We start from the raw sequence: 12508 nt of genomic DNA on the forward strand, positions 1-12508 counted from the left end.
CACCTTCTCTTTCTTACACTGAGAAGTAGGGAGATGTCTGCTTGAGCTGTTTCCAAATATTATCTTGTTCTGGACTTTAAAAAATGATTCATTCCCCTTTCGCCTATACAACAGTTCCTGACTGCGTCCATCAAGCTCATCTCACTTTTGCTGTCATTCACCATGGCAGAAGGAATGCTGGGAAACTGAGCAGTTTACTCCCTCAGTGAAAGCAAAGGACTTTTTTGGGGTTGGGGGGAAATTGGTGGGAAACGAAGGCCTAATTCCAAAGCAAAGCAGAGGGTGGATTTCTGCACTGGTCAGTGGATGGTGCAAAATTGCACCCCAGTTAGATTTTAGGAGAATGACTTTTTTTCCACAGCAGAAAAAAATAATAATTATTTACACGAATGCTGCATGTGTGCATGGGGGAAAAAATGACCTATTGGTAATAGCTGTTTTACTTTCCAAGAGAGCCTTATCCAAAAATATATTTAAAAAGTAGAACTTTATTTTGTAGGACCTGTAGGGATATATATTTTAAATACATGTATGGGGGTGGGGAAGAATAAATAAAAGTCTTACCTCAGAATTAGCAAGCGGAAAATCTTCCATGAAGGCTTTTTTATTTCACTTGGGCATCTTCACAATTAAGTTGACTTGGAAATTAACATGCCGACCAAGATAAAGTCAGGAATATGGACTGCTGCACTTTTCAAGGAAGACAAAGAGATGCAACAATGACCAGGACCAGCCTGGTTCTGATGGAGGTATGGATGCAAAATATGGGTAACCTCTAAGCTTATCCGGTTCGTAAAAGTATGCAAGTTTTCAGGTGAATTTTTCTCCAGCAGGAGAGATGACGGCTGCAGATCCAGGAAATGTTTATGCTGCATTTGAGACTGCTGTAATATATATGTCCTATGTCCAAATTAAAAGGGTGGAGAATACGTAGATTACATTACATCCAGCAGGAGGCACTGAAAAGCAGACCCGTTCCTTTAAATGAGAATACAAACGTTGTAATGGCAATACTTTTTTTAAAAGCAAGACATATTTGTAATATTTGTTGACCAAACGAAGGTAATTATACCTTGTTAAAAAATAAACTGAATTTCTCTCTGTTGCATTTCCCCCCCCCCCTCCCCTACGGTTATTTCTAAGCCTTGAGGCATGGGTACAATGACCAGTGAAAAGTGCTCATTGTTTTAAAGCAAAAAAAAAGTGATAACAGAATAACAGTTGGAAGGGACCTTGGAGGTCTTCTAGTCCAACCCCCTGCTCAAGCAGGAGACCCTATACCAGGGGTAGGCAACCTCGGCTCTTTTATGACTCATGGACTTCAACTCCCAGAATTCCTGAGTCAGCTGACTCAGGAATTCTGGGAGTTGAAGTCCATGAGTCATAAAAGAGCCCTGGTTGCCTACCCCTGCCCTATATCATTCTAGAGAAATGGCTTTCCAGTCTTTTCTTAAAAGCCTCCATGTTGGAGCACCCAAAACCTCTGGAGGCAAGCTGTTCTACTGGCTAATTGTTCTCAGGCAGGAAATTTCTCCTTAGTTCTAGGTTGGTTTTCGAATAGTTCCCATCCATTGCTTCTTGTCCTGCCTTCAGATGCTTTTGAAAATAGGTTGACCCCCACTTTTTTGTGGAAACCCCTTAAATATTGGGACGCTGCTATCATGTCACCTCTGGTCCTTCTTTTCACTAGACTGAACATACCCAATTCCCGCAACCGTTCACGTTTTAGCCTCCAGTCCTCTTAATAGCCTGTTCTTTTCTGCACTCGTTCCAGAATCTCAACATGTTTTTTAGAATATGCTGATCAAAACTGGATGCACCACTCTAACTGTGGTATTACCAAAGTATTATAAAGTGGTATTAACATTTCACATGATCTTGATACTGTCCCTGTTAATGCAGCCTAGGATTGCATTGGCCTTTTTGGCAGCTGCAGCACACTGCTGGCTCCTATTTAAGTGACTGTCCACTAGGACTCCGAGGTCCTTCTAATGAGCCAGTACCTGTTCATTTGTTTTTTCTTTCCCAAGTGTGACTTTTTCCTCTACGTTGAATTTCATTGCCTGGGATCTTAATACCAAGCCTTATATAGGCCAGAATGACTTACTCCCAAGTAGACACAACCAGCCTTTTTCCTCGCTTTATTCTCTGGCACTGCCAGTGGTCGCCAGGTATTGCTTCTGGAAAAATTTGGAGGCCAAAAAGGGCAGTTTGTGAGCACCATCCAACACCCCTGAATCTGTTTTTAATCCTCTTGGCATGCTATAAGATAAAGGGACTGGCTGATGGGGTTCTCCTGTTCATCCAGAAAGCTTTATCCATTGGAAGCAACCAGTAAAAAAAAAGTTTAATTATTTGGAGAAGTGGGAGAATTGTTCAGGGTCACAATTGCTCAACTTTCTTTTCCCATGATGACAAAGCACCCAAAGTTTAAAGCTCTGCAAAGAGAAAGCAATAAAGTGCGCAAAGGGGAAGAGTAAATGAGTCAGATTTGCATGTCAAGTTGATCCACATAATTTATTCACACGTTAATTCCAATCATCTTCCGGCGGCTCAAGGGCACTCGTCCTTCCCCTTTAAATATCAAATGCCCATCAAGAGTCTAATTCCAAAGAAGCTCACTCCATAACCTCTGAACAATCCCCTGTGATTCTTTATTAGAATTCCAAAAATGAATAATTTTAAATCAATCTTAAAAAATACTCAAAGTACAGAATGTGCACACAGTACAAAGCAATTTACACACACATTAAAAAAAGAGGTGGGAAGGGAAAGAACAAACAAACAAAAAAAAGTGTGCAGAGAGGGAGAGGGAGAATTAATGGATGACCGGACTACAGCAATGCCCTCGGTGTGCCTTACACGTCATGAGCACTGCAAGACTGGCAGACGAACTGAGCGGGGGCAGCCTTCAACACAGCAGGCAGAACAGATCTGCGAGAACCAACCTACCTTCCTTCCTTCTCCCTGTAAACCAGGGACTCTTTCCTCTTCAACTGGGCTTCCCAAAGACCACACAATTCGGTATGTGCTGATGGGCACACCCCACCCCTCTTTTGAACAGTGCTGCAGACGAGCAGGCAGCGTGGGCTGCAAACCGTAACAGTGCATGGGGGAATGAGGTGAAGGAATGTCCTCTGTTCTAGGAAGCCAAAAGTGCTCAACCACTTGAGGAGGGAAGAGACTCAAGAGCTTCCAGGCCAGGAACTGCCCCCCCCCCCCGAGAAACTAAACCAGCTTAGCCAGTCTTGGGCGGGGGAGGAACCAGTGCCACTTTTGCTGACAATTCTCATTTAAAAAAGTCAAAAGGGTCTCTTAGGAGCTCTAACAGCCATCTCCAAGCCTTCTCCATAACCTGTACACGCGCACCGTGCAAAATGATCCCCAGGGCCCATACTGGATCGCGCGACACACTAAATGCCGCGACGACAAGCCACGGGGACTAGCGAGAAGAGCGAGATGGCACTTCCCTCTGATGGTAACTACGTGGCATTCAACATCCAGCAACAGATGTTGGGCCTTAACCGGGTGGACTGCGTTAATTTAATCCGCCCTGCGGCATCACTGAGATGATTGATCCCTCTGCTGGCTTGCAAGGGGAGACGTCATCCATCTGCTCAGACTGAATAAAAACCCATCGAAAGGCTACAGGTGTGCGGCCTTAACAAAGCCAATTCCAAAAGCGAGGCCACAGGCCAGCTGGCCAGGGAGGGACAAGAGGCTCAGCTCACGATGCTAATCCATTAGGCCCAGAGATGTTCGCGGAGGTTATCCCCGACTTTTGCCTTCCAAACAGGATCACAGCACTGGTCTGAAACAAAGGCAGCCCAACAATCAATCTACAATTTGAAACAAGGGCCCAGACCAGGCCGACAACTGCCCATTGAATGCAACGATGGGCTTTCTCAACCTGGCATTCACCTGGCCTGTTTTTGCTACATCTCCCATTATCTCTGGCCAGTGGTGAGGCTGAAAGGGACGATGGGAGCTGTAGTCTGCAGGGCAGCAGGATGTGACAGGCCAAGAGGCGACATCTAACACTGGGGCCAGAGAGTGGACGAGGGAGTTATCAAGTGTGAGTTGTGTTGACAGGAATGTCTGAATGGTGGAAGTTCAAAAGAACCCATCTCTGCTCTCTCCTCAGGTGAGCCAGGCAGGAAAGATCCGCGGTGACTGTTAGCAACCTTTGCCTTGCAGGACACTCGCATTCCGATAATGCTGCAGCCTCGTGTAAAAAGAGATGAGTCACAGAACTGAGGTTGAAGACAGAGAAGAAACGGTGACAAAATAAGCAAATGGGAGAGAGGAGAATAAAATACAGACAATGTGTAATTGAAGCAAAAAAGGGGGGGAAGAGAGTGGAGAAAGAGAGAAAAAAGTAATGTCAGCTCGAGCTCCGCTTCCATTCAGATCCGGGGAAATATACACAGCTTTTCCAGCAGTTGATCTTGTTATATATTCTGACAACACTGCATCTTTGGTTTGTTTTCCGTGGTCGGAGGGACGTGGATCGGGACCACGTTGTTGCTTGGAGACATGTCATTTTCACGTCTGTCGGACATCTGTTTCTGGGACACGATGCGATAGATCTCTGAAAGAGAGAAGCTGCTGGTGACCAGGGTGGAAGACGAGGGGCCGGGGCGGATTCGTCCATTCCAGAATTCACCACACACACCCCCAGTCCATGCACCAGGCATAAAGCCCCACCGCAGGCAGAAGGGGACAACTCGCCACGGCCAACTTGCCGTGGGTCAACTTGCCGTGGGACAATTCAACAATTCAAGTTAATTATTTAACATAATTTTAAAAATAACTTTAATTTTCGTCATTTCGTATTTTATTTTGTCCCTCCTTTGGCATCCTTTCTTTCGTGATTCAGTTTGACTATTTCTTCGGTATAGGTGTAACTCTTGTCTCATGGCGAGTTGTTCCACGGCAAATTGCCGGCAGCCAGCTGGCTGTGGCGAGTTGTGGTAGACCCCTTACGGGAGGGGTGAGCTTGTGAGCATCTACTTGGTTTGGTCCCTCCTGGCCTTCACGTCTTCTCTTGCGACGTAAGTACAGATGACCTTTGACTTACAAGCATTTCTTTAGTGACCGTTCAAAGTTACAATGGCACTGAAGAGAGTGACTTACAACTGCCCCTCACACTTACGACCGTTGCAGCATCCCCACGGTCCCCTCGTTAAAATTCAGGCACTTGGCAACTGGCAGGCATCTATGGCAGTTGCAACCTTCCTAATGGCTGTAATTTGCAACCTTCCAAGCTGGCTTCTGACATGCAAAGTCCATGGCAGAACCTGAATTTGCTCAATGACCTTACAATTCACTTTAACAACCACACAATTCACTTAACTGCAGCGATTTGCTTAACAACTGTGGCAAAAAAGGTGATAAAACTGGGCGCAAGTCCCTTAAGAACCACCTTGCTTTGCAACGGAAATTCTGGTCCCAATTGCAGTCGTAAGTTGAGGACTATCTGTATGCATGTTTTTATTTGGAGAATGATGTTGTCAGGAATCTCTTGATATTTTGTTTTTAAATGCAATGAGAAAGTTGGGTAGTTATCCCTCTTGCAAATCTTATTTCCATTAGCTAGCTACTTTGTGAACAGATCTGTAAGGTGCACAGATAACCTTAAAGAAAAATTAATCGATCAATAGATCAAGAAATCCATCTTCTTCTGCCATTTGCCCCTTGGACATTAGTTTAAGTCTGCTTTCCCCAACCTGGTGCTCTTAGGTGGGTTGACACCATCCCTTGTGAGCTGAACACTCAGTAGTCTGGGTAAGGATATAGGCCTATTCCTTAATCATTTTGGAAGTTAACGATCTCAGGCCTGGGGATCTATTCAAATGGACTATTAAATAAGCTGCTTAGAAGAGCATCTTCTACCATCTAGAAGCAGAAATATGATGCCATTAAAAGGCTGGCAAAGCCTGCCTGTTACTGACATCCAAGGCCTCAGCCAAGATGGACACTCTTACAGCTTTGGCCCACAAAGGTTCTGACTTCCAACCCAGAGCAACCAACATGAAATGACTCTTCCCAACTTGGGAGGTCTTAGCAGCACCATTGTCTATGTCAACCTAGTGAGATGTTCCAGACAAAAAAGGCAACCAGACGGGCTAATTCTATTTTAAATCCAAGATTAACTCCAAGATTAAGATCAGTCCATAAATCAAGAAGCAAACAATACCCCACTCGAGAGCTGCCAAACAAGGTAACAGTGAATGGCCCAACCAACTTCCATTGGGGAGTAGACCCAAGCCAAGGCCAAGGCCTCTCCCATTAACACTGACACTAGCTCTGACGGAACTGCTTCAAATGTACTTGGGTGCGTCTAGCAGTGTGTGGGCGAGCATTATCGTTTATATTAAAAAAATAAATAAGTAACTGGACTGGTACATGCCCTCAGTTTGTACAGGTAATCCTCAACCTATGACCATAACTGAGCTGAAAATTTATGTTGCTAAGTAAGAAATTTGTGAAGTGACTTTGCTTGTCAGAAGCTTGCGAGAGGTGATCCCATGGCCCCAGGACACGGCGACCGTCATAAAGGTCAGTCAGTTTTCAAGCACCGAATGTAAATCACATGACCCCGGGGAACGCTGCAACAGACAGAAGTGTGGAAAATGGTCGTAAGTCACTTTCTTCAGCGCCACTGTAACTTCGAATAGTCACTAAGCAAACTCTTGCAAGTTGAGGACTGCCTGTACTATGTAGGCCAGAAATGATTTCGTACATATATATTTTTAAAAAAAAATCCCATCCTCGATTAGTTTGGTAATCTTCTATCCCCTTGACAATTACGACTTGATGGTAAGTTCTACAGGTCCTTTGAAGGAGGTTCTCCGGGGAGTCCGTGGGGGCTGTGCAACCTGGAACCACATCCAGCGCACTCTTAGGCTAGTCACAGGCCAACCTAAAGATCTCAGATCAGCTCATGCAATTGGTATGCCTGGAATTCTAGAAGCTGGAGAAAACCCAACACAACTCAGGCTGCGAAAGCTGGTCTGGGCCCAGTCAATTTCTTGGAACATAGAAGCCAGGGGTAGGGCAACCTTGGCTCTTTGATGACTCGTGGACTTCAACTCCCAGAATTCCTGAGCCAGCCATGCTGAGGGGAAAGGGAGAGGTTTCCATAGAGAGGAGGTATTCAGCACCAGGTTCGGCAGTGGCAGCAGCCCTCATGCTGAAACTCCACCTGGGTGAAATGCAATAGACAAGCACAGCATCTTGGGGGACCCCACCCACTCCCCCCACAATCCCTGAGGCTGGCATTTGGCTTGTCCAAGTAGCCTGCAAGATGTGGTACTTTCCCTAAACCAGGGGTAGGCAACCTTGGCTCTTTGATGACTCGTGGACTTCAACTCCCAGAGTTCCTGAGCCAGCATGGCTAAGCATGGAAATCTCTCCCTTTTCCCTCAGCATTCCTTCAGAATTCTGGGATTTGAAGTCCGCGAGTCATAAAAGGGACATCGTTTCCTCACGCTGGCTGAGGAATTCTGGGAGTTGAAGTCCACGAGTCATCAAAGAGCCGAGGTTGCCTACCGCTGGTCTAAGCCCTTCCTTGCTGAGCACTGGTCCCCACTGACCCAACGCCTCGGCAAAGAGTTCTTCCCGCTTAGGGAGATTAAAGGCTGACCTGGGATGACTTGATTCTCACCTGAGCTTAAAGCCACTCTGAGCACCACTTCCAAATTCCAGAAGGCCACACTCTTATCTCCTAAGCTGTTGTTTATCAAGCAGAGATCCAGAGGCATTTCCTATCCCTCTGACACGCTTTGGCACACATTCCTGAGATCAATCACTTCTGTTGCTTACTTTAAATGGGGCTGGGGGGGGGGTTTATAAGATGAGGCTCCAACAGGACACGGCCTTCTCCAGAGCTTTCTCCACCAGAAGAAAGGAAAAACCCCATCCTTAATTCAGAAGACCGCTTCCCTAACCCCGTGCTCTGTGTGTGTGTGTGTGTGTGTGAAACAGAAAATATGGTTTCATTTCACATTCCAGGTACAGGTGGTCCTCGACTTACAACAGTTCATTTAGCGACCAAAGTTACAATGGTACTCAAAAAAAGCGACTTATGACCGGTTGTTGTTTTTTTTTACACATACAACTGTTGCGGCATCCCCATGATCACGTGATCCCAATTCAGAGGCTTGGCAACTGACTCAGACTTATGACAACTGCAGCGTCCCGGGGTCCGTGTGATCCCCTTTTTGTGACCTTCAGGCAAGCAAAGTCAACGGGGAAGCCAGATTCACTTTACAGCCGTGTCCCTAACTTGAACAACGGCAGCGATACGTAACAAATGTCTTCTTTGGCAACAGAAATGTTGGGCTCCATTCCGGTCGTTAGGTCGAGGACCACCTGTATTCCTCTGAAACGTTTCAGATGGGCCACAGTTCAGCAGAAACAAAATCCAGAATACTTCTGACCCTCCAGGTTCCAGTACCTGGAGGGATCCCAAAGTGATGTGGTCCAGTCTTACCTTACAAGTAAGGTAAGACTGGACCACCGCCTTGCCCGCTCTCCCTTCTCTGCCCGGCCAAGGCATGACAATCCCCCCGTCCCCCAAAGGACTGCACCCAGGGTCAGAGGGAAGCCTGCCAACCCTGTTTCTTGTTGTGATTCAGGGTCAGCCTGTGGGTTCGGCAGCTGGGTCGGACGACTCAGAGGAGGAGGGAGGTGTTGAAGACCTTGCTGAGGGGGTTGAAGATCTTGCTGATGATAGCCCTCAGCCAGGCCCCTCCCACTTGGTCACCACGGAGACCCAGCTGTGTGAGCCTGACAGTGTGGATGAAGATGACCCATAGCTGGCCCTGTTCAAGGACGCCCGACGCAGGAGGCAGTCAAGTAGGAGTAAACAGAGGAAGGCAATGGGGCTTCTCGGAAGGGGGCAGAGAGAAGCCACGCCCTGAACGCTATATAAGGGGAATGTGTGGGAGGGCTGGTTTGCTGAAGGCAACCACTGGTTCATGTTTCTTAAAGCTCCTGTTTCTTGGTTCGTGTCTTGTTTGTTTTTGTAGCTATAAATTTGGCAGGCTTAGTTCCAGCTTCTTGCCGGTTGTAAAGGGGTTGTCCCTGCCTTTTCTGCAGGGCCGGTAGCAGGCTGGTACAGAACATTTCTTTCCTACTGCCTTCCACTGCTGTTCAGAATCATGTCTTCTTCCCAAAGCAGCTGTTCCCTTATTTGTTGTGTGTTTTTTTTTTATTTAGAGAATTTATACGGCCACCCACTCGCTCTCAAGTTATTCTGGGGGCTTGCAAAAAATAAAGTAACCATCAACTGGAATGGGTGTAGGTGGAATATTCAGGACTGGTGACTGGAGTGTCTTCAACCAGCCTGGCATTCCAAAGGCAAAGGTTAACTAAGCTTTCAAAGCTGGGCAGTCATAGAAATAAATACATCGTTGCCCTGCTTTGGAGGGAAGGAATAAAAGACACAAGACACATCCAGGTGTGACTCCGTTCTCGGAGTATGCCAAGGCCAAGAGGAAAGGAAGAAGAAAAGTTTACCAACAAAATATTCAGCTCAGGGTAGGATGCGTCATTTTTTAAAAAATCCCATTTATATCCCGCCCTTCTCCGAAGACTCAGGGCGGCTTACAACCTAAGCACAAATCAATGTGCTTAGCAATAGCCTTCATTCTATGTATATGCCTGCTTATTAGGGCTTCCCCCCCCCAAGCGGCATTATTACAGCTTATTGCTGTAAGTCAGCTTATTGCCCCCAACAATCTGGGTCCTCATTTTACCTACCTCGGAAGGATGGAAGGCTGAGTCAACCTTGAGCCTGGTGGGACTCGAACCTGCACTAATTGCAGGCAGCTGGTGTTACTTAAGGAGGCATTAGCCCACTGCTCCACCGAGGCTCATTAAGATTTAACACTTGCAAAACTGAGATTTTTCTTTTTAATTGGGGGCACACCTCTTCTATTTGTTGGGTGTTCCCTTCTTTTTGTCTGTCCTCTTTTCCTAGAGTAGGTCCATATCTTTTTAAAAGGAGGATTGAGGCATGCTGCTGAAAATGCAGCTGTCAGCTAATTCTTTAATGTCTTTTCTGCCAATCATTTACTGGTGGCATTGACTGCTCAAAAACGAAATGCCCCAACAGTTCCAAAGAATTTCAAACGGAAGAATACAGGCAACCTCGGCTCTTTTACGACTCATGGACTTCAACTCCCAGAATTCCTGAGCCAGCATAGCTGGCTCAGGAATTCTGGGAGTTGAAGTCCATGAGTCGTAAAAGAGCCGAGGTTGCCTACCAATGCACTGGAAATATGAAGAGTAAAAGCAAGTGGAGCCTTCAGCTATGCACTGAAAGGACTTTTAACCATCACTTCACACCCATTTTTTCCCTGGGACACAAATTCAACTTGCACAACTCTCAAAACTTCCATGAACCCTACAAACGCTTCAGGAGTGAAAGCCAGTCTCTCTCTGTTCTTTCCTTGTTTTTGCTACGTGCCTGACAGAATCGATGGGACCTTTCTCATCTGTGCCGATACGGACAACCAGGGTTATATATCGCAGCAATGGCGATTTTTTTTTAAAAAATGGAAGCCTTCAGGTAGGACAACCTTCTTTCCGGCACGTAGATTTTAACAGAATATGTGCAATGCATGCATCGTGCCCCCTTTTTTTGTCAACTTTTTCAGGCCATCCCGATCCAATTCTTTTTCATTTGTTGACTTGCAGAGGCGCCCCATTATTGCCTTGTGATGCATCAGCATTTGCCGGGTGGCAGATGGAATGCTTCCAGAGGTAACACGAGGGTATGGCATCTAACCAGGTTAAAGGAGCCTTGGTGGAGCAGTGGGCTAATGCCTCCTTAAGTAACACCAGCTGCCTGCAATTAGTGCAGGTTTGCATCCCACCAGGCTCAAGGTTGACTCAGCCTTCCATCCTTCCCAGGTAGGTAAAATGAGGACCCAGATTGTTGGGGGCAATTAAGCTGACTTTATAATAATGCCGCTTGGGGTGTGTGTGAAAGCCCTAATAACCAGGCATATACATAGAATGAAGGCTACTGCTAAGCTTGTAAGCCGCCCTGAGTCTTCGGAGAAGGGCGGGATATAAATGGAATTAAAATAAATAAAAATAAAAAATAAACCCTTTCTTTCTTTCTTCGGGTTCATAACCTTCTATTCTTTTAATGGAGGAGCACGGTGGCTCACGAGGTTAGAATGCTAGACGGATGATTGGCAGGTTCACGTTCCAAGACCTGTTGCTGCCACAGGGTGGGGTCAGATCCCATCACACGCTCCAGCTGACCCAGCAGTTCTAAAGCAGGCGACCGCGAGTAGACTAATGGTGGGAAACTTCACGGGGAATGAAAGGAGCCCCAACTAGGCATCCCCCAAGGAACAGCGCTGTCCCCGGCAAATCCTTTTGCCACAGAAGCGCTTTGGAGCTTCTGATATGGGAAATAAACCTAGGTCTTTATGACCTATTTACCCATTAGCTGGATATTTTGGTCTTGTCACATTTCGTGCCTTCTTTCAGAGGGAGCTACTGTATGCCTGAGGCTGACTTGAGGCTGAGAACAGCAGCAACAAGTGTTGGGAGAGTTGCAAGAGGAGAGCAGAATCTCCCCCAAAGCATTCCTAAATTCAGAAAATCGAAATTCCCTCAGCCCTGCTGGTCCTTCAGCCCAAGCGCTATCCACCACTGGAGGCCAAAGTCAGCCACGCACTTTTTAAGAATCTTAGGGAGAAGGTGAATTCTACATGGCCTCTAAGGGCCCCACTCACCAGTCAGAATGGTCTGGAAAGCAGCTTCCACGTTTGTCGAGTCCAAAGCAGAGGTTTCGATAAACGACAGGCCGTTCTTTTCTGCGGGAAAGAGGACAGGCTGGTCAGGGGTTGGTGGCCTGTGTCAGAATCCATTTATATCACATTTCATAAATGTATAGGTAGAACAATGTGCTTATTCTGGGGATTCTGCCATCTCTCCGAGGGGGGGGAGAGGATGGTTACTTAAGGCGATCTTCAAACAACAGGGAAATGGTTGAACTGGGGGAGGGAGGGGGAGACACAGATCTGGATCCACCTTCATTTACAACTGAAAAAGGAAGAAGCAATAACAATAAAAACAAGGAGAGTTTCCCTTTCCCACGGAAGGGCCTGACACCTAAGCAAATGATGGGAGCCTGACCAAATGGATGAGGGGAGGGGGGGCTGAAATGGGAATGCTTTATATAGGATTGAAATGTAACTTTGTTAGATTTCGTCTTGTATTGCCACAATCGATTCCATCCTAGTAAACATTTTCCTTTTGGACTAAGCTTGCATCCAAGAGTTCTTATTTCCTAAGATGTGGATTGAGGTGGGTCCTGACAGCCTGGGAGCTTCACGACTTTGGCAAGCGGCAAGCGGAGGACAAAATGGACACCGAGCTTTCTCGGTTGTCCATCAGAGCTGGAGAGCCAAAACAGTGACCTCGGCTTCTGCATCGCCAGCTATTATGTCTCTCTGGAGATCCTGTCACTGGAGCTGAG

At 46.5% G+C, this 12508-nt stretch overlaps 1 protein-coding gene across 1 annotated transcript in view; it reads right to left on the reverse strand.

Moving 5' to 3' along the window:
* Positions 1-2498: 2498 nt before the first annotated feature.
* The window catches only part of RAB11A (RAB11A, member RAS oncogene family), a 39722-nt gene continuing 29712 nt past the window's right edge, over positions 2499-12508 (reverse strand). Inside the window, exons 4-5 of the mRNA XM_083371432.1 lie at positions 11763-11843; positions 2499-4591 (exon numbers count right to left, since the gene is read on the reverse strand). Of these exons, the coding sequence (XP_083227558.1) occupies positions 4452-4591; positions 11763-11843 (221 nt within the window). The 3' untranslated portion in view covers positions 2499-4451. The remainder of the gene's footprint in view (positions 4592-11762; positions 11844-12508) is intronic.

The sequence above is a fragment of the Vipera ursinii genome, assembly GCF_947247035.1.
Source record: "Vipera ursinii genome assembly, chromosome: 11".
NCBI lineage: Eukaryota > Metazoa > Chordata > Lepidosauria > Squamata > Viperidae > Vipera > Vipera ursinii.